The sequence below is a fragment of the Lates calcarifer genome, linkage group LG20 (assembly GCF_001640805.2).
Source record: "Lates calcarifer isolate ASB-BC8 linkage group LG20, TLL_Latcal_v3, whole genome shotgun sequence".
Lineage (NCBI taxonomy): Eukaryota > Metazoa > Chordata > Actinopteri > Centropomidae > Lates > Lates calcarifer.
In genome coordinates this window covers 23,704,167-23,727,462 of record NC_066852.1, presented here as the reverse complement: position 1 = coordinate 23,727,462, position 23,296 = coordinate 23,704,167, and the positions used below count along the sequence as shown (strand labels likewise).

General features: G+C 38.9%; 1 protein-coding gene across 1 annotated transcript in view; it reads left to right on the top strand.

The window, feature by feature from the left end:
- cblb (Cbl proto-oncogene B, E3 ubiquitin protein ligase) overlaps positions 1-23,296 on the top strand; it is a 52,930-nt gene that overhangs the window by 2,419 nt on the left and 27,215 nt on the right. The window contains 3 exon segments of the mRNA XM_051078409.1: positions 12,438-12,584; positions 17,863-18,019; positions 20,222-20,343. Of these exon segments, the coding sequence (XP_050934366.1) occupies positions 12,438-12,584; positions 17,863-18,019; positions 20,222-20,343 (426 nt within the window).

Below are 23,296 nucleotides of genomic sequence, written 5' to 3'. Positions count from 1 at the left end.
CTTTGGAGATGATGGTGGGAGGTGACTCATGGTGCACAGAAGGTAAACAGAGGTTTTGGTCTGCCTTGAGCTTTCACTCGACAACCACTTTAAAGCAGTATTAATTCTGTGTGCCTTCCCGGACACAGTGGACATTCTGACAGAAATTTAACATGTACCAACTTTGTTTATGATTTAAACATTAACATGTATCTTGGTGGCAGCATTTCTGAGGTTACACTTTGCTCACCTTGTTCCAAGACTGTGTGCAGATTTCTGTTGGTTAGAAGCATAAGCAGAACAAAAAATCCTTAGTTCTAAAGTTAATTAAGATTTAAGTTACTAATATGTTATCTAATAATTGTTATTTCAAATATAATGACTCATAATTCACTCCAAAATGATCTTGGCTCGACACTGTTTAGTGTTGTTTGATCTCAGGCATGTTGTCATTATGACAGATAATCAAATGCAGATTTTGGTTTGTGACATATAACTGGCATGTCATCTTTACTTAAATCAGTCCACTGAGATCGTGATGTGTTAAACATGAGCCTGACTGACTCAGATTATAGAGAGAGTGGGAGGTGGACATAGAGAAATGAAAGAGAGGAGAGTTTGAGGGAGAAGAGAAAGCGGGGGCATGTTCAGCAGAAAATAAATGTTGCAGTCATTTTTGGTTATCTGTGTATAGCAGCAATGCTGCTGCCCTTGCTTTTACTGTATGCTTTATCTTACAGTACATTTAACTGAAAATTTAATTCATGCTCAAGTGTGACACTGTAGTACTGTGATAGTCAAGTTGCTGACATTGCCAGCAGGGAGGTTGCCATTTTTAAGTCAACCAAAATAAACTTTTTGCCAACAATTCATTTTGGATTATCACAATAAAATTTACTTTGGGCTTGCACAATTTTGTCTTTAACAATGACTTCAGGCATTATCATCACTTAGTATTGACTGGAGCAGCAGACAAAAGGAGACATGATGTACGGATACTACTAAGCAGTAAAATTGTGGAAAAACAGTGCCTCCAAAAAGCAAAGAAAGTGGACTGTCTCACTATAAACCAATATATGTTTTGAATACCATGACATATCTTTTTTGACGCTGTGTTGAAAAAGGAGAAAGAACCAAGAAAGTGAATTTGTACCTGATTTCTGTCATTAAAAATAAGAGCTTGAAATAATTTAGGGTTTTATGGGCTCCAGTGATTCTCAGGAGCTCTCTCTGATTGCCATGTGCAGAGCAGAGGGAAAATCCCCATGCACTTTACATCCTGTTCATATATTTCCTCTCTGGTTGAGCTCTGTAAGTTACTTTCTCAAACTTAAGTTATTTTTTCTTGCTTAAGTCATTAATTGAGTCACACAAAGGGCTTAACAGCCAAAATCTGTCAAACAACATTATTTACTGTAATCACTACACATTGCTGCTACACATACAGTAAAGGAGGAAAGCGCCAAATGTTAAGATTTTACGTTTCACAAATATTTAAATATTCAACCCAAAACAGACATTGTTACCACTTCTATTCCAGGCTGTTGCGTTGGTAATTTTGAGGGGGGGGGGCTGGAGAGTGCTCTAGGGGTTCAGAGCAAATAACTGTATACTTTTTTTTAGTAAATTGAAATTAGTTATACAATGGAATTTTACTTATTTAATTAGGAATGCTGTCAATTGTTAGATGTGATTTGAGCTGCAGGATAATTCACTTGTCGAAACAAAACAAAAGTAATGCAGTCAAAGGTGAAGAAAAAGAAGAAAAGCAACATTTGCTGTTCTCACCCCCACAGTATAATCAGGAAATACTGATAACGAACTCAACAACTATATCTATAACTACAACAGCAAATTCATTTTCTGTCTGCTCCATTTCATAGAAGTCTAATCAGTCAATACGTGGCAGGAGGTAGAGCGGTCGCCCACCAATCAGAAGGTTGGTGGTTTGATCCCCGGCTCCTCCAGTCCGCAAGCTGAAGTATCCCCTGTTCACCCCTGATGTGTGTGCATTGGTGTATGAATGCGTTAGAGAGCACTTACACGTATGTGTAGAGTAAATACTGTATGAATGTGTGTGTGAATGGGTGAATGTGACATGTAGAGTGAAGTACTTTGAGTTGTCAATCCGACTAGAAAAGCGCTATATAAGTACAGTCCATTTACTATTTACCAATACAGCCTCTGTAAAAATGGATGGACGAATGTAAAAGGCCTCAAACACCTTAAACATAGGAACAACATGTCCAGGCTGAAAGACACAAAACAACTACAAACAATGCGGCTGCTTCTCTTAGATTTGTCTTCAGTGATATTTTACATTGCCCTTCCAGTCTCTGGGACCCTTGGGTCTGTGCCCTGTAGACTCATTTGGTAATCCACCCGTGCTTGTCAATTTTTGATTAAACTTACCCATACTTAATTATTAAAGAAAACTTTTGTGTGTAAGAATAATGTAATATAATATATTATATTATATATTTCTGACAAAGATGCATTAAAGAAACAAATTCTCTTTGAGGAACTAGTAAAGTGATGTCAAATCTTGTAGCACATCTGTCTCCAGGGATATGGTTAGCCATATGTGGCCTGCTGTGTCTTTGTGGCAGCCTGTCTAGCTATTTGTGTCTGTTTCATATGCTTGATTAACTGCTCTGATCACCCCCATAATCTTTGTTCAGTGCTGCACTTCATTTTAAGACGGCTGATGCCCATGCGTTACACCCAACCCCCCCAACCTTATTCCCAGTCTCCACATCTGACCACCTGATCTCTCCATATGCAAGACAGGGATGTAATAGGAATATTAATTAGGAAATTAAAAGATGGAAGAAAATTGTTAACAGTTGGTCTTGTAAAGGAGTCAAAGATAGTACAGGAACTTTCTGTTCTTAGTTTAAATGCTCATGTCGCTTTGAGTTAATTGTCTTTGACCATGAAGTTACATTTACCTTAAGGCTGAAGAAAGAGTTTGCTTTTGAATCTAAATACCCAAGAGTCTCTAATGTTAGACTGCAGACCGTTACATGTAATTAGGTAAATTAATTTGCTAGACATTTTTAAAGATACTTTTGAAATGTAATCTTTGTTTCCAAGAACAAAAATGAGTGAACTCAGTTACTCTGCATTTGTAAAGAGAGATCAGTGTAGAAGATGAGTTTTTTGTTGAGAGTAGGAAAAGTCATTTTTTTCCTTGGGATGAAGTACACTTTGATCTGGTTTGCATGTTAGCAGCTAATGGTCAAAACAGCAGATGCAGTTGTTTATTCAGCCATATAAATCTTCTCTGAGATGAAAACTCTTCTCAGGAAAGAGACCTGCAACCACAGCATAAAATGACATTGACAAACACAGTAGCTGTAACTTAACTCACTACTGCAAAGGATCAGTTCAGTGTATGAGATGTCATTTGCTGAGGCTGCAATGGAAAATGTGGGATTGCTCTAAATTTGCCTGGCTTTACAAATCTCCCTGCCTTTTTGAAGAGTGGGTCAACTGTCTTTTTTTCCAGGGTGACTTTCGCAATCAATCAGTTTGCTTCAAATAGAGTAATCACACAGTTACAGCTCTACCACTGAAGTGCTTATTTGGTACTGTGCCTTCTAGCTGTATGTACAGGAACTCATATGGTGCTGTACTGTCACAAAAGTGTCTTTAATGTAGTATCATGCCATATTTCTGTGATATTTTATTTTAGACCTATTACAGACTGAAGATGTACAATAGAATTCATTCATATAGTATATACTGTTTGCTCTGTGACTATATACATTTTTAGAGTATGGCAACACTGCAAACTCATTCCCCTCTACAATACAGCCACAGAGCATATCTGAAGTGATTTGCATTACAGAGAATTTTATAGCTAGCCTGACAGGCATGCCTTTAGCAGCTTTCTAAAGTGATTGTCTCTAAATCAGCTGGATTAAAAGTGCACTTCTTTTGCCAGGAAGCAGAGTGTTGCAGATAAAAGACAATCTGACCTTCCTCCCTCCTCAGTTCATCTACTCACCCGTCCCTGTCTGATTATGCATAACCTCCGAGTCATGGTGCAGTGACATGTTGGAGAATCATGCTCAGCATTTTGTAACATTTCACTGTGACCAGCAGTAATCGTCATGGCTCTCTAACAGCAGTATTTTGGCTTTAAGAATGAATGAAGAAAAGGTCTTTTGGAATATTTCTACTACAGGTTTGATGACTCCCAACACTCACAGGAATTGTACTCTGTTAGCCACATACAGAATTGGATAACATCTTTTTCTTACAAATAAGTTGTGATTTGGTGATTCTGGAAATACCAAGGTGCAGTGTAGCTCAATGCTTTGTTTAACTGCCAATTAATCATTTTCTGATTCAGAGGAGTGTTATAAACTAGACTGTTTTTAAATCTTGCTAATTAGAAATTTAGCCAACATCCAGCTAAAGTATACTGTACCACATCAAATCTATCATTTGTAATTATTTAACAGAAAAGATTTAGAAATTACCAATTTGTTTTGAGGTAAACCGAAGTCTGACCAGCTTTTACAGTACTATAAGAAAAAGACATGGTTGGTTGAGCTGAAAGGACAGTAACCATTTCCTGGTGAATAATGTTGCCACATTTTACACATTGGTTAAGTGATTACATTGCAGTATCACTGATTAAACTTCAGCAAATTCCCTTTCCTTAAATTGTATTTTTGTTCATAGTACTCATATATAATTTCAATACTTTGTAGACATCTCTAAAAGAAACATGTATGATCTTTAATGTGGAATGTACTTGGTATCAGTTCTGTGGAATGATCCAGTACATGTCTTCACATGTCACACATCTCAGTGAGCAGTTGTCCATTGAGGTGATGATGTCACTTATCCCCATGGAAGGTTTGAAAGGCTTGAGCCTGGCTGAGATTACTAAAAAATTAGGAGGATCTAGGGAGGACATGCAGCACCAGAAGAGGAAGCCAAAGTGCTTCGGTCAGGAACCAGAAGGCTCGGAATATGGGGGAGGTGTGTGTGTGTGTGTGTGTGAGTGAGTGGGTAGGCTTACTCACTGCACTGTGTGTCAGTCTGCTGACACTCATTGTATGGGATGGACACAGAAGAGTATGCCCTCCATAACTGGATTCATTTAAAACCAAACTCACTAATGACATTTACTTTAACCTTTGTAACCTATCGAAGAATTACAGACACAACCTTTATCACCTCTCATTCACACCCACCCACACATGCACACATACAATGCAGCACAGTTGGACTGTCCTCCCTTTTCATCAAGTATCTAACTCCACAGTTAGTTTTGTTGTTTGGTCATTTTAAGACAAGACCTGTTTGTAAAGTTTACAGCCTCACTCTGTTGTTCCTGCAGTGCTCTGTGTGTGAACTGTGAGGCAGCTAAAAAAAAGTGTAACGACTCGTCCACTGACTGTCTGTGGTTTATTGATATTTGGGAATCAGCTCGCGGGCTGCAAGGATTGAGGTCAGGGGCGCATGCAGCCTGCGGGCTGGCAGTTGTCCATGCCTGCCCTAGAAGATGGTGAGCTCTCCAGGCCCAGAGGTAGCAAAGTTTCAAAACATGATGCTCCCTCCACTGTACTTCACCATTGAGATGATGTATTCATGTTGGTATGCAGTGATGTAGTGCCCCTACATGCCATAGATAGTGTTGCGTGTTCTTCACGAACAGTTCAACCTGTTTTTTTTTTTTTTCCTCAGTAGCGTTGTGGAGAGTCAAGCTGCTCTCTGGCATCCTGAAGGCGTGCAGTGATGTTTTTTTGTTTTTTATAGAGCAACACCTTCCTCCTTTTTGTTTTGCTATGGACAACCTGCCTTTTCAATGTTTTGCGCATGGTTGTGTCATGAGATGTTAATCAGTTCCAATGATTCATTTAAGCTTTTTCTTTACCTCATCAAGGATTCTGTGTAAAGATTTTGGAGTAATCTTTAGTGGATGCCCACTTCTAGGGAGACTATGCAACGACTAATCATCTCCTTTTAATAAATATCTAAACTCCTTTCCAGCTTTATACAAATTAACCAGGGTCCTGTCAGGGATTTATGCAGCAAAAGCACTTTGGTTAAGGTCAGGGAAAGATGGTGGTGCTTTTAGTTAAATGTAAATAAACATGTTGTTTCTGAAGTTACAGCAAACCTGTCTTTCCCTTACCTTAACCAAGTGCTGTGAGACTATAAACATAAGCAGAAAAAGTTTAATAATTCTGTAGTCACTACAAATGGGCATTGTACTATAAGATCGAATGTTGTGCTTGCCAATATGTAAATTAAAACAGTTCCTCATTGTTTCAATAGCACATGTAATCCAGTCATGATTACCTTTCCTTCAAAACATATTCATCTCACATAAATGTTATTTCTTGGAGTCAAATTTGCAATTTCTTGTTACTTACTGGCCCACATATACATAGATATGGCCCACATTCTGCATAAACTAATATCAGCCGATGTATTGGCTTGGATGACTAATTTGGTTTTGTTTCAGTTTAAATAAACATGTTGCGTCTGAAGTCGATGTGACCTTTTTCTGCATCTAATCAAACCTGCTGCTGCTTAGATGTCACGAAAAAGTGAAAAACAATTACATTTGCTATAAAAATGCGAAAAAACATGCAACTGACTTTTTTTGTCTACTAATTACATATTACTAAACCTAAGTTTGCTCAATTATATATGGATTACACAATTATACAATGTATGGCTACTAAATAAATGACACTGCACTTATGAGGATGAAATCACGTAGTTCACAGTCACACTGAGTGTTATATATTAAAGGTTGGGTATAAAGTTTCCAATAAGTGACATCTTTAGTTCACTGCTAGCTACTGTTTGAAGTGCATGTGTTTTTGCAAAGTTGTCGGAAAATTATCAGCTTAAAAGTTGAGTGACACATTAACTTGAAATTTTTGGTGAAATTGAAACAGATGTGCAAGGTAGATCTTAAGTATTTTACAATTGCTTTGGCTCCATTTTCACAATAGAGTTTTTTAGCACAAAATGCTAAACTCCTAACTGAAATCTCATACGGTGAACAAAATGAACCCATCTTATCACATCATTATATATATTTAAATCATTGTTGCATTTTAAAATAAAATTATCATTAGAAAATTGTTGTGTATTTTGGTTTACTATGTGATCTATAGTAGAGAATACCCGAGGCATGCTGCGTAACCTTTTCACCTTATGAAAAAGTTGTTGTGATAGCCATGTGCCATGTAGTCACACGCTACGTCAATAAACAGTTAATGTAAAGTTGTAGTCCAAAACATTATTGTTATGTTAAGTAACATAGCGTAAAGATATAACAAAAATAATGATATCACATTATAATATAACAGCAAAAGTGTCCCATGGGCGCACCACCCATCAGGGTTGGGTGCCTTACTGAAAGAAAACTGAAAGCTGAAAGCTAAAGGGCATTGCTGAAACAATGCTCATAATAGCTCAATTCAATTCAATTCAATTCAGTTTTATTTATATAGCGCCAAGTCATCTCAAGGCACTTTTCATATAGAGCAGGTCTAGACCGTACTCTTTAAAATAGGTATTTACAGAGAGAGACCCAACAAATCCCACCATGAATGGGGGGGGGGTTATAGAATAGCGGGAAAGAACATAGCATAACACGGGTTCCATACTGAATGTAAGGTGATGCCAATAATACAGTAGTAGTAATGATAATAGTAATAATTGAAGTATTAACTTCTAACATAGCAATAAAACTAATAGCAGTATAAGTCATTTCTAATTCTAGCAGCAGGTGTTGAGTGGAGTTGTAGGAGCAGCAGGAGACTTGTAAAAACAGGCAGACAGAGAAATAGTTGAAAGTGTACTTTTTTTTTTTTAATAAAGAGAAGTAGGTTGTAGTTGAGTGCGTGTGCATGCGTGTGTGCAATGAGGTGAGAAACTGCTTGCCTCATGTAATGTACACAGCACTGACTGCAAGAAGCAATTTAGAAAGCTATTCAAAAAATACACTGACTCCAGTTCAGCAAACACCAGATGTGTTCTCTTCATACCAGACTGATAGAGATCAATAATCCAGATAGTTTTCCATGTATAACACTTGCAGAGTAGTGATTGGAATCAAGTGAGGAGCAGAACAACAGAGTGGAATATCTGAGAATCCCTGTTCTTTGCCTCAGTGGTAGCATACACTCCAATCTCTCTCTCTGTGTGTGTGTGTGTGTGTGTGTGTGCGTGTGTGCCTGCACCAGCAAAGCCAGGGCCTTTTCATACTCTTCCCGTCACCATTAGGCATCTAATCAACTGAAGACAAGCCAAAAAAAATCTCTGCTGGGATGCAGAGGGAAAGGCTGCATATGCCTACACAATGGTTGTGACCTGAACTCAATTTGACAGCTCTTTATGGAGGAGAGCTCAGCTCCAAAACACCCTCAAAACAAACAGAAAAAGCAGTGCATTCTGAGCTATATGATGCATTTGCAATTATTTTTGGTATACAGTTATTTCTCTGTGATCATTGCATCATGAGATGCACTGAGACAATGACATATTCTAAAAATGGACAGTATTTTTAGAATATGTCATTAGACAGAAAGTGCAGGTAGATCATATGTTTACGTCCTCTCCAGTGCCATTTCACAAGGTCTGGTTAGTTAGTCTTCCTCATGTGTCCTTGCCATGCCCTGTGCCATTTGACTGGCTGTGTAATCTGCCTCGTTTGACAAGTGCCTCAGGAAAGCCAGTCCATTCATTAGAGCTAATGTAATCAGTGTGTGGAGCAGGGTGGCCAGAAACTGTCGGCTGACTGAGGCATAACTGTTCGATGGCTCTGTTATGTGCATAATGAAAGCCAAGTTACGCCATACAAAACAAGATTCCACCGATATTTTTGCCAAGAAAAAGTCACATTTCAGCCTCCTGTGAAATAAAATAAAATCTTACAGTGAAGAAGTTTTACAACAAAGACACAAACTTGCTTACACCGACCTATATAGTGTCACACTGTTGTTGTGGTGACAGCTGCACTAGCGCTGTTCAGTTCTTCACTATCCTGCACACTATCTCCGTTTCTTCTGACTTCCTGTCACCTGAACAATTTTCCTATCCTCTGTCACAAACTGTTCCTCTAGCTAACTGTGACATTGTACATTTCCCTGTAAAACAATGGGGCCTTTATGAGAGAAAGATAATCATCTGACAGTTAATTGTGATATGTATGATACATAGTGATACATCATATCAGTATAACAGAAGCATTTTTGGGAAACCTACAAAGAATGAATATGTTAATATGCCAGTTTCATGATGGTTTAATTGAATAAAATTTGTCACATTTTGAGAACCAGTAGGATCAATTTTTAGATCCTCTGAATCTGTAATAATCATCAGTGTAGACAGTCACACAAATCAATATGAAATGATAAACTGCAACATTTCTCTCATATGGGGGGCACAATGTTCTAAAAAACTGAAGTAATGACAATTTTTCTGGCTCCCTGTACAAGAGAAATGAGGAGGAGGAGAGTGATTGTAAATCCTTCCTCTACCTGAAATTCAGAGGTTGTATGGGACTGGAGAGCTATCAATATCAGACCTAGAGGTTAAAAGTCCGAGTTGGAAGATGAGGGCTGGGGAGCAAGGAGTAAAAGGGGCCCTTGATACAAGGTTTAGACCTGAATAAAGGATAGATGCTTTGATCCAATAAGGCCAGGAGCCAATCTTGTTTTCTTATGCATGTGTTTGTGAGGGTTTGTGCAGCTGACGGTAGAGATACAGCGAGAGCAGGGTGGCCATGAGGGACTGTAATGGCTTCATAAAGGGACTATCAGACAGCTTATAGGTCTATCAGATCCTCTACATGCTGCTGCCGCCACACGGGGCTGGGAGGGAGGCTGGGGAGGAACAAACTGCTGTGGTGACAGTGAGGAGGAAAGGTTGCAGGAGGGAAGGTTGAGTGAAAACACTGTGAGTCAAAACAGACAGATGGAAGAAAAATTGGCAGAGATGGGCACTCAGTCAATAGGGTTGCTGATTTAATTGTTTCTAGGGATTGTTATTACCATCAATTATTTAGGCAAATCATTTGCTGCTGAAAAGAGCTACAGACTGTCCATTAAGACAGAGAGAGACAGAAACAGAAGAGGGAAATTAGCTCTTAAAAGTAATTCATTGGAAACAGCTGAGGCCATCAATCAAACGTACTAAAAAAGTGAGAAAGGTGAAGAATGGGGGACAATACTAAACACAAAGAAGAGTTTGTCTTCATGAAGATTTCCTTTCAGAATATCTTAGTCAACATGGATTAGGTTACATCCACGTTGACTTGATTTTAATATGTATAGGTGATGAGGCCAAAATCACAGATTTCTCCTCATCTCTCTTGAAATAGGCTTATACAATACATCAGTACCTGCAGTTGGGCTGGCTGGCAGAGGTGCATAACAGAGTGGCAGTAATTCCTAAAGTAGAATGACTTTTTAGTACATATTTAATGCTGTGTCTTTGAAAGACTATTATTGTATGTGATCTTATCTAAATTAGATCACTCTCAACTTCAGTAAATCTTACATCAGAAACACTAGAGTCTTCTCTATGCACAGCCACCAAACTAATGACTATTGATAGCTTGCATGTGGCACTAGCAGGTCATGGCACCTCAGCAGCTGCCTGTGGCAACTGAAGGACTGCCAAATTTTCCTGTTTATTTTCACAACAGATCAGCAGCCATAATTCTGTTTTAGGATAGTTGTTGAGCAATAACATTCTAGTTTTTTGTTTGTCATTAATTTTATGTAGTTACTTCCATTTTGTGCAGCATAATTGCATAACACAGACTGAATTAAACATAACTGAGCAAACGTAAGTTTAGTGCTGGTGTGACAAAGAAAACTTGAACAGTTTTGTGCAGGTTTGAAGAAAGAATTCTCTCTCTGTCTCTGTCTCTGTCTCTCTCTCACACACACACACATACATGCATACATAAGAAGCTGTTATCAGCACCCCACAGCCAGTGTGTTGTCTTTTTCCCACACACTTACACCTTGGGCAAAGTCACCCTTTCTAGTGTATGTGCCTGTGTGCTACCCTGGAATGTTTACAAGCCCACAGTCTGAACTCATAAGGTGCTGGAGACAAGTCTTCAGAGGAGATGGAGAGAAAAACCACCAACACCTCACTAAGAATAAGCAAAGAAATCCCTCCTGGAGTGTCCCTCTGTACTTCATTCAGGATTTAGGAATATTGCTAATTTACTTTGTATGTGAATATGACTGGCTATAAGCTTAAAGTCCACTAGCACTATATCTCTGCCATTTCAGGACTAATCTCACAACCAATTTCCTATTACCTCATCAAAGCCTGACTTCTGTGAAAAAGATTTAACCACACTGAGAATTCAAGTCTTGTGCTCAACAGTGCTCAGCTGTCTTTTGTTAATGCAATTTAAATCCAAATTAATATTTGTAGATGGACTGGAAAATCCCAACTTACTTTTAAGAATTTGCCTAAAAAAGTGGTGTACAAAGTGAAATATTAGATAAAGGGTCTACCACTACCAGTTTAATGTTACTTAATAACTGTATTTTCTTTACAGATCCTATTTTAGCAGTGTCAACTTGATAAACTAGATAAAAAGTGAACTATTCCAAGAATTCATGTATTATAATTAGGGAGATGACAATAAAAACAACTTTATATAATATATTGATTACAGTACTTTAGACTATTTAAATGAATTGTTCAAATATTTGTTTGAATGAAATCAAATGATAATAGATATTAGATGTAAGTGTGAATGACAAATATATATATACATACATAAATATATTATTAGTGTTACGTGTAATGTATGTGTAATATTACAGAATATGTATAATTAATACAAATAGAAAAGAATATGATGATAATAAATATAAAATAATATAAGTAGAAATAGGTTATTAGTATTAATGTGATACAATGTGAGACATCAGATTGCAGAAACAGAAGAATGTATCACATAATTATCTGTGAATAAGTATGACTGTCCTCACATCATGTGTCACTGACAACTCATTGTGAGTGATGTAACACAGTTTTTCATGTTCTTTTTTTTTAATCATGTGATACATAAAATGTGCAATATAGCACCTACATCCTACAATGGACTTTTTTGAATTCAAGCCATTTTTTGATGATTCATTTTCTAGACTCTTGGTAAATTAAGCAGTTCTAACATTTTGTAGTATGTACAGCTTCTTTAGATTTGCTTCTATAAATGCCCAATTAATCAAGTCTTTATTTGAAATACAGTATACTGGGCTAGGAAATGTGTCATAAAGATCTGTTTCCGTGTACCAGTTCCTGGAAATAATGAAATCATCAAAATTTGCTAATATGACCAGAATTCTAAAGGCCAATAATTTCTATATGGTGTCTGTTGAGCTTTTGAAGCTATGATGGTCTACCAACTTTTCCTCTCTTTTTTGGTCTCTTTTCTGCAGGAGGAACCTGACCAAGCTGTCTCTGATCTTCAGTCACATGCTGGCTGAAATCAAAGCAATCTTCCCTGGAGGACAGTTCCAGGGAGACACTTTCAGGATCACCAAAGCTGATGCTGCTGACTTTTGGAGGAGATTTTTTGGAGAAAAGTAAGCCTGACCTGATTTTGGCTTTTTCTTTTTTTTTTTCTCTGGGTTGATGCTTCCCTTTTTGGTGGATCGGTTTGATTTCATTCTGCGATACGGATTCACCAGAAGTTAGCATTCTAATGCAACATACAGTCCCATGATTACTATCTGCATCATGCCATGACAGATATTGTTATAAAGCTCTCTCATTCCCATCAGTAACCAGTCGTGGAAGTGAAAATTGTGAAACTGTAGAATACTGAATACTGTACTGTAGAATACTGTAGAAAGCCAGAAATCTCCACTGAGGTTAGGTGAGGGACATCTGGAATACCCTGCTTAGCCTGCTGCCACCATGACCTGGCCCCAGATAAGTGTAAGAAAATGCAAACGTCATTAGACGAGATCTTAAGATGCTGCTTTTGACGTCTATGACACTGTACATCTTTGTTATTGAATCCTGCTGCTGTGCAGTATGTTTGCATAAAACTTTGTGTCTGTGGTTGTGATTTTTGACAGAATGTTGATAAAAAACAGATGGATTTACAGAGCAGGGCTGCATAGTCTTTAAAGACTATAACCTGGTTAAGTGATTTAACTTGGTTAAGCCAGTGTCTGTCACTTGCATCAAAACAGGTTCTTTTCTCTCACTCTGTTTCCAACCTAAGTGACTCCTCTCTCATGTGTAATTTCTGTGTTTTTTGTTGTTGTTTACCAAGTTGCTTAAGTTGGCTGTTTTTCTGTGTCTGCTCTTTTAAACATTAACTATGTTTTCAGCAGCTAGAGTTAGAGATGATATAATTTGATTTGTATAGTGCACAATCCTATATCATGGCCATGCCAAGCTTTCACAAGTCTTTTGATATGCAGTGTGCAGTTATACAGTTGTTTGGGCTTTCTGCCGTGTGTGAGATTCTTTGGATAAAAAACATTAGATATAAATTATCCTGTCTCTTAGGTTCAACAGGGTACATCATCAACTTCAGTGAGGTAAATGTGTATCATTAGATCTATATATACTCTTGTCTCCTTTATGGAATGGCTGTATCTTCACTTTCCTGCATTATTATGATAATAATAACCTGGTTATTGGTCACCTCTCTCATCCATACGCTGCCGCACTCCCTCTTCCTCTCCTTGCAGTTATAATGCATTAGTTCCGTGTTGTTGACTGTGTAGTTATCGTGGCTGCTTTGAAATACAGTATGTTGGTGTTCAAGTTTTCTATCTGTTGTAGTGTACAACATTCTAAAAGTAGAGTAAAATGTTCTTAATAGCTATTATACATAAAATATGAATTGCATGCAACATCTAGTATGCCATCACTCTATGGACTTTCCCTCAGCATCCGCAACCCTGACTGACTTCTTGTGTCCCTGCACATGATGTCTTTCAGATCAATGAATTCTATGTGTTAGATATCAGTATGTAAATGGCTCCAGACTTACTTTTTCCACTTCTAGCACTGGTGTTCCCTGCTGAAAATTGTAGGAGTACCACTTAAATTGAAATGTTGGGACTGTAATTACTGGCCCAACCCCCTGCCCCCACACATGCACCAAAAGAATTAAGTGAGTAATTACAAAACTTTTATTTGCAAAAATAAACAAGTCTTGTTGAGAGAACTAAAATGTGAAATCTGTTGCATATTCACATGCAAATTATGTCAACACAGGTTCTGACACAGCTATACACCTGTCTATGTACAATCATTACAATAACAACAAACAGCCATAGCAATAAACAAATTAGTTCTTACATTTTCTACTCCGTGCCAGTGTAGTAGTTGTGTTCTCTCTCTTGCATTGTGTAATCATGAGAAAAAGAAAGTGGAATCATACATATTATATATGAACTACGTTACACCAGTCTGTTCATTCATAAACTAATGACAACCTGGGCTTGCATACCTCTGACCAGGGATGCGATGTCAGGTGTGGTGGTTATGACAGCCAGTCTAAAGTCCTAGTGGACATTTCAGGCTTTTGTTTTTATTGTTACAAGGGCATTGAAGGCTGTGTAGTGCTGAAAGGGAGAATATCCCTTATTGGGTGTTTGGCCAGTCTGGGAGCGACAGTGTGTCCTTTGACAATCCAAAACTTTTTGTATCCGTTTTCCTGAAAATATTCAGCTTGAAAGTCACAAAGTTCATCTTCATAGCTGAGGTATTCCACGTCCTTGAGGGTGGAAATGTAGTGGTCCATCACCCACGCTTCCTTTGATAAATACTTGTTGATGTCGGCCAAGCGGCTCTTTATCTCCCCATGGAGCAGGTTCATGTGCCGGGTAAACTCTGTGTGTAAAGACACGCACAGTGCCATCAGACTGCTACAGCAGTGGAAAATGCTGTAAGTCCCTTTTTGACATTTTTGCAACTCTACTCCAGTTTACACACTAAAGCGTCCAGAGTGTCTTTGCACCGCATGACGTTTGATTCAGGACCCTGCATCCGCTTGTTCGTCTCATTGTAGAGTGTGAATGTGTCCACCAGGTAGGCTGCTTTGATCCAAAATGCATCAGTCAGCTGTTCAAACAGTGGTCGATTGTGATTTTGCAAGAATTCTTTTATTTTTTCTTACAGTTCCATTAAACGCACAAGCACCTGTCCACGTGACAACCACCGTACCTCTGTGTGTAGCACTAATGTTTGATGTGCGTCATCCTGGCACAACTGGGCAATAAGTCTCCTGTTCGAAGGGTGAGCTTTAGTAAAGTTTACAAATGTAACAACAGTTGATCGGATGTTATTGAGGTCTTCTGAAAGTTTTTTACTGGCCAGTGTTTGGCGATGTAGCATGTTAGGCTGTTAAATCCCTTGTTTTTGCCCATCATCGCTGCGACCCCGTCAGTGCAACATGTGACCAGGTTTTCATAGGGCAGATTGTTGGATGAGAGATGGAAGTCCACAGCCAAAAATATATCCTGACCTGTTGTTGTTGGTGCTAGATTTGTAGACATAAGAATGTCTTGTTTCAAGTCATCACCATCAATATACTGCACATAAACGATGCCCACAGACTCGTCTGCCATTGTTGTTGTTTCATCCAGCTGAATGGCACAGGGAATGTTCCTAAGCTTTCTCATGCAGCCATTTTATCAATTCTGTCTTTGACAGTGTTGTCAGACAGTGGGACAGTTTTCACTTAACAACCACCTGTGGTCCACCAAGCCTGAGAGATAGCATCCACTATCCAATGAGAAAGACACTGTTTAGACAGGGCTGGTTTGACAAAACAGCCAAGTGATCACAACGCACACTTTGCTCCTTTGTCTGGTTCTGCTCAAGGTTTCTGCTTCTTTAAAGGAAGTTTTTCCTTACCACTGTCGCCTAGTTCTTGCTCATGGTGGGAACTATTGGCTCTTTCTTTGTAAATTTTCTAAGATAAAGAGTACGGTCTAGACCTGCTCTATATGTACAGTGTTGTAAATTGGCGCTATATAAATAAAACTGACTTGACTTGACTTTGAGTGTGGTATATGTAGGTACGGAGTGCACACAGGACACAAAGAATGCAACCCCTTCTGGTGTTTCACATGATATACAATATATTATCTAACAAAAACTAGTCCTAATTTTGGATCACTGTCTCCAAAAATGGTTGGAAAATGTGGCTAAATGGTCACAATCTAGAGCCCTGATGTTGTGTATGATGTTGTTTAAATTGTAAGGGATATCAGCTTCTTCTTAAAGTATAGCTAATATGGCAGCATAATTAATTATGTCATTGCAGGTCTGTATGTGTTCCAGAAATGTGGTGTCAGACACAGCAGTGGGTATGTGAGGCTAATGTGTACATGAAAGTGAAAATCAAAATGGTCGACCACATGCTGAACCAGAGCAACAAGCAATGTCCTCATCAGCACTGGCTAGCTTTTTCTCTACAGCTTTGATTACTAGCAAAAGGAATTCTGCTTAACTCTGAGGTAATGAAGCAATCAAGTATTCTGTATTCTTGTGGTGTCTCCTTTCACCTCTATCTCCCTCCCTCTGGCTCATTTCCTCTCCTCTGACTCTGGCTATGTGCTTGTATTAAACTGTGACCATCTCCTCTCCCACTGTTCCAGATGGTAGCTCAGGAGCTGTTATAATATCACCAACTTTTGTCTCCTTTGGTCTGTTTCTACCATCATCATACCTCCACTGAGTTGGCCCTGTATATACTCTTGGCCGACTCAGATGTTGTGCATATATTGCTTAAATGTTTTTTGGGTAAGAGGCGGGGTACACTTTGGACAGATCACCAGTCTATTGAAGGGCTTGACATACAGAGACAAACAAACATTCAAACTCACATTCACACCTATGGTAAATTTAGGGTCACCAATTAACCTGTATGTCTTTGGACTGTGGGAGGAAGCCATAGTATCTGAAGAGAACCCATGCAGGCGCAGGGAGACCATGCAGACTCCACACAGAAAAGGCCCAGGCAAACCAGGAATCTTCTTGCTGTGACAGTGCTCACCACTGCACTGCTATGCTGCCCCCTCCTTCAGTCTTCTAGATGAAAAAATGCTTAGAAAGTCTACTCCTTTCTTATAAAGTAATCAGTACTGACAAATAAAAGTGACAAAGCATTTTGTTGATGATACAAGCCTGGTTCACTTCATGTTCATTTCAAGATACCATCCATCTTTATTTTGGTTAGGAAACAGAGTGATAAGTTTGTGAATGGAAAAAAAGTCTTTTTTATCGTGCAGGATAGAAAATATTTTTTCATTCAGATGATTACAAGAGCATTTGAGCATTCAGGAAATATCTCCAGAGCAGTTGTACGTTTTGTTAAATGACCCTCTTGGTTTTCATATGATAGATTAGAGGCACAAACTTAGGTTGTCTTCATTCAAGCAACCACACATGAACATTGCTGAAATAAAGTAGTGTAAAATTAACAAAGTTTTTACTTAAATCAGGGAATAACTGATCCAGCTGACTAGCTGATTTGGTAATTTGACATGGCAGAAATGATATTACCAACACATACTTTTGTTTATCATGACCTCACATCAAATCAAAAGGCAAATTTCTATCAGTTGTTGGTGAGAATCCTTTCTCCTCCTCAGTTTGTACCACCAGATTTCATTGTCACTTTTATCACTTTGCTCTATAACCCTGAAATTGTTTTTTCTTTCTGCACTTATTGTTTGATCTAATCTGAAGGAATAACAGCTGTATGAGTAGAGCAATCAGTCTTATCTATGAATCTTCGTCTGTGCTGTTATCATGATGTTTGATTGAACAGTCTTCTTGCAAATTGCTTGTATCTATAGTTTAGTTATTGGACTTGTCAATGTCTTGCAGGACAATAGTGCCGTGGAAAGTCTTCCGACAGTGCCTTCATGAACTGCATCCCATCAGCTCAGGCCTGGAGGCCATGGCCCTCAAATCCACCATTGACCTTACCTGCAACGACTACATTTCTGTGTTTGAGTTTGACATCTTCACACGCCTCTTTCAGGTTGGTGAAAATAAAATCATGTTTCAAACCTGTGAATCAAATAATTTTGACATGACAACACGGCACATAGCACTTAGCCAGGTCTTATCGTCTGGGATCAATTTCGTCTTTTTTTTTTTTTTTTTACAGTCCACCAGCTCACTGAGATTTATCCTAGTTGTCCAACTATAGAGAGAGCATTTTGTCTTGAAAAGGTTCAAAACCAACATTAAGTTGGCATTATAGATTCATTTTTGGATTTAACTCTAAAATATGGATATAGGACGCTGGACTACAGGCTCCTCTATCTTAGCCCGTAATGGTCCAGCTCTGCAATAAAAAAACTGACATAAATGAATAACAGTGGGGGGGCGCCCTCATAGCTGAATGGTTAGGGTGCATACCATGTGGGCCCTAGTGGTCTGAGCAGGCAGATCCTGGTTTGACTCCCGATCCAGCCGGACCTTTACTGCGTGTCATACCCCCACTCTCTCCCTGTTTCCTGTTTCTCTCTCACTGTACTAAAAATAAAGGCCAAAAAAGCCCCCCCCCCATCAAAAAAAAAATCTATTTGTATTTTGGAATCCCAGTAATACTATCATCATTATTATTGTTCAACCTTGTTTTTTTAGTACCAGGAGCCTGTTTGAACTTATGCAGAGTCACCATATGAAGATGGCTTTTTTGCCACTTTAGCGAATTACCTCACATTGAAATATACAGTGACCAGAACAGGGTGACACAGCAGCACATGGTGGAACAAAACCTTTTTTACACATTTGGTTGAGTAAGTTAACAGCATAGGAGCAAAAGAATTGTAGTAAATATTTTTTCTTTTTGTAGTTCTTTGAGATTGTGGGTGTATGTGACTTGAGCTCCTTCCTGTTGACAGATTATTGGCCCATGTGGCTTCAAGATGGTGTGTGGCTGGTGAGGCTGTAGAGCAGTGTTTCACTTTGGTGGAACCTTTGTACTTTGGATTCTTACTCTGAACATGAAAAATAAATTTGGGACTACTGGAAGAAAAATTTTGTCTGAATCAGTCACAAAACCTGTGTGTTGCCTTTTCAAGAGGTAAAAAAAATCACAACCTTTAATTTGTCTCTGACTTTTCATGAACTCATGAGTTAGTCAGTGTGTTAAATAGAGTATAGTCTGCTAAAGCAAATACATACATGGGTAGGGGTTTCCAGTGACTGGCTGCTTCTTAGTGAAGCCACGTCCAGGCTGGTATATGTATTTCAGTGGAGGCGGTCCCCTGTGGTCAACCTCATGCCCCTGGCCTGTTGATTCACTGGTTTGGAATCGTGGGGGAGCAAACTTGATGACAAACCATGGTATTGTTACTTTTAAATCCTGTCTGGACAAATCTGGTTGAAATTTTGTAGGTTACTACTGTATACTACTACATATTACTACATACTTAATACTGTAATACATAAGTTAGTTGACTATGTAAACTTGTGGAACGTGGTTGCTTTTGCTTTCATGAAAATTTACAAAATGATTAAACCCACGTAGAGAAATGTGTGATCTGATCATGAAGAACAGTATGAAAGAATGGTGTTTTACTTGGTTTGCAGTCTAAGTAGTTATTGTTTTTTCCACTTGGCTTCTGCCAGTTTACTGCTCAAATCAACAAACTCACAGTGGTTAGAGCTTGCTCCATTGCCTTTTCAGCCCAAAGGCCAGTAACAGTTTTTTTCCTGCCAAACAGTCAGGGCAGCAGATTAATGCCCCTGCTGTGGCACTATATTTTGTATGTAATGTTACATAGAGTTATTTTTGTAATACAGCATGTATGAAGTCATTCCTGCTGAGCAGTCAAGTAAACAGACACAACCCCTCAGTGGTAATGCCAGGCAACTCCTCCACAGCAAACGTTCAAATGTTTTGGCAACTGTGTAACTCTGTCCAGCAGAAAACCTCAAACGAGCTCTAAACAAAGCCAAAGACAGCTGGCTCCAGTGCCTAAACTACTTCCCAAACTTCTAGAGTAGATAACAGAAACACAGCCTCTTTTTTTATCTGAAATAAATTTTGTTGTTTTCTAATTTGTTGGTACCCAGGGAATTCTGCTTCAGCCAAGTCAACATACCAATTATCAATTTTTTGTGCAAAACTAGACTGATTCAAGATGATTTTATGCTGACAATATGAAAAATAAATGTACAGTGCATAAGAATCTGTTTAGTTAAAACAACACTGGGTGGTCTTTTTCAGCCATGGGGATCAATTTTGAGGAACTGGAATTTCCTGGCAGTGACACATCCCGGCTACATGGCCTTCCTTACCTATGATGAAGTCAAAGCCAGACTGCACAAATACATCAACAAGCCTGGCAGGTATGGTAACTGTGTGTGTCTTTTAAGTACATAAAAACTTGATATTTACTTGCAAAATACTACAGAGCAACCTCACCAAGTCCAAGTCCAACCAACAAGAAATCAAATAGAAACTTATGCTGAACAATGATGTAGCAATACACTTGATGAGTTGAGTAGAGTGGCTTAGTACTATGTCTGACAGTTTCTGTGACAAGTGCAACACTATGAATGGCCTCCAGGAAAGACTGTCTTAAAATTTGCACTGTTATCCCCATATTTAAATGATATCACATCTTCCCCCTCCCTATGATGGCCAGCTTTTCACCCCACCCTCTAAGTGGGGCTATTTCAAACAGCTATACATACTTTGGCCTTTCACCATGGTTGGACCACACATCATACATAATAGTTTTTTGTAGCATAACCCAATCCTTATACCTCACAGCCATCAGATTAATTTAACAAATCCTAGAATGACAAAACAAGCTTTGCTATTTGCTGTAAAGAGATAAGTCTAATGTTATATGTATATATACTTCAGACTTAACAGCTGTTGGAAACAAAATCTAACATTAAATTCATTTCTCTACAGCAAATATGGCATACATACACAGTTAAATACAAAGCACATTTTGTCATTCCAGGAAATTAGTTTGATTCCAGAGTTGTAAAATCCTGTCTAACAGCATTATTAACCTGTGTAATGTTTTTCATCTGAAGAGCCTTAAAATGAATGGATTTGTTCCTTAAACTTATATTTATTTTCTCACTGATACCTGTGTGACCCCAGTACGTTCTCTGCAGGTGTGTCTGCAAAAGCTAATGTGTTAGTACTTGCACAAGCCAATCTGTCATCTGTAAGGGAGTTGCACTGTGGGCCAGTCTACAGAAGCATACAGGAAAGCCATGCAGAAAAAGAAAGCACATTTTTTTAACAATGGCTATTGTGTGTGGATGTAACCTGTGCTGTTTTCTACTTATTTCCTCATTCCTCATGCCTTAATAGGTACAGTGGGAGAAATAAGTATTCAACACCAGCATTTTTTCATTAAATATATTTCCAATGCAGCAATTCACATGAAATTTAGACCAGATATTGGCATTATCTCAATAAAACTACACAGTCAAAGAAATTGTAATATTCCAATCCATAAAAAAAGTGTGCAATAAAGTGGAATGACAAAGGAAAATGTTGAGATTAGGGTTAGGGTAGTGCATGCTTGAAGGTTACTATTAGAAGTTACTACCACCACATGGATGCAAGTAAAAGAAAAATCATTTGCTACCGTGCTGTCATGCATGAAACATCTCGTGATGGGTAGCGACAAAGAGCTTTCCCAAGACCTTCGCAACAAGATTGTTGAGCAGCACTGGTTACAGATGAACACATACAACTCCTAAATATTCCACTGAGTACCATTAGGGCCATTATCCTCAAGTGGAAGGAACATCACTTCATCATCAACTGACCACAAACAGGAGCTCCTTTCCAAACAGGCAGGCAGAAATTTAGTCAGAAGAATATCTCAAGAGCCAAGGACCAATGGAAAAGAGCTGCAGAAAGACTTGGAAGCAGCGGGTTTAGTAGTCACAATAGGCAGTGCACTCCACTGCCACCGTCTTAATGCATGATCAGCCTGGAAGACTCCATTACTGAAGAAAAGGCATGTTGAAGCTCATTTGAAGTTTGCTACACAACATTTGGAGAGGCCTGTAGATTACTAGGAGAATATAGTGTGCTCAGACGGGACAAAAATTAAACTTTTTTATGTTTGGAGGAGAAATGGCTCTGCACATGACCCCTGTAAATACCATCCCTACAGTGAAGTTTGGATGTGGTAGCATCATGTTATGGGGTTTCTTCTCCTCTCATGGTGGCAGTATCCAAATTATTGAAGGGAAGATGACTGGGGCCATGTGCAGGGAAATCCTTGAGAAGAATCTCTTGACATCCACAAGGACAATGAGACTGAGGAGGCTGTCAGTTGGTTTCAGGGGAATAAATAATAAAGATGTTGGATTGGTCCAGCTAGTCATCAGATTTAAACCCAACAGAACATTTGTGCAAGGAACTGAAGATCAGGATTCACCAGCAGGCCCCCAGGAATTTTCCAGATTGAAAGACTGACTGTCTTTTTTGGGGGGTTTTTTGTGACAGTGCCATGAGTGGCCACTTAACAATTACCAGCAAGGTTGAGCCGTGACTTTGTATTGTGCTTTCATAATCTGCAGTCACTTTTACACAGCCAAGGTGGGAATATTGTGCCGTTATTCTACCTTAAAAGGTATGGAGTCTGAATGCAAGGTCTGTATTGCCCCATCTTTAAGCTGGCACAGGTGGTAGTCACAGAGGCGAATCGAGGGAGAGCTAGAACAGCGAAACAGATGCTGACTGACAATGAGGCTGCTGTATTATATGTTACGGCGATGCAGGCATGCCATATAAAACCACACACTAGGGTGACATTAAGCTGCCTTCATTTGTTTCTGTTTCACTCTGTGCACTATGGATATCCACTGGACCACATACACAATAATGTTTATGGCACGCACAAAAACATCTTTAGTCTCTTCAGTCTCTTCAATGCTCAACATCTCCCAGTAGTTGGGAAGTCATCTTCAATGCTAAAGACAGTCACACATCAATGCCTATGCCTAAGGGAGGTACGTGTTCCCTATTTGGACCTGTTTTATCTGAGTGAGGAAGCAGCTGGAGAGCCCCTCATCTGAAATAATGGAGGTTGTGGTTTGATCAGATTTGACAGTTGACTGTATCTTTTGGACAACACATGCAAACAACTCACAACTGCAATCAGATTCAGATTTGATGGTGGTACAGTGGTTAGCACTCACAACAAAAGGGTCCTGGGTTTGAACCTCAGTTCAGCCGAGGCTTCCACAGTCCAAAGACATGCAGGTAGGTTTAATTGCTGACTCCACAGGTGTGAATGTGAATGGTTGTTTGTCTCTC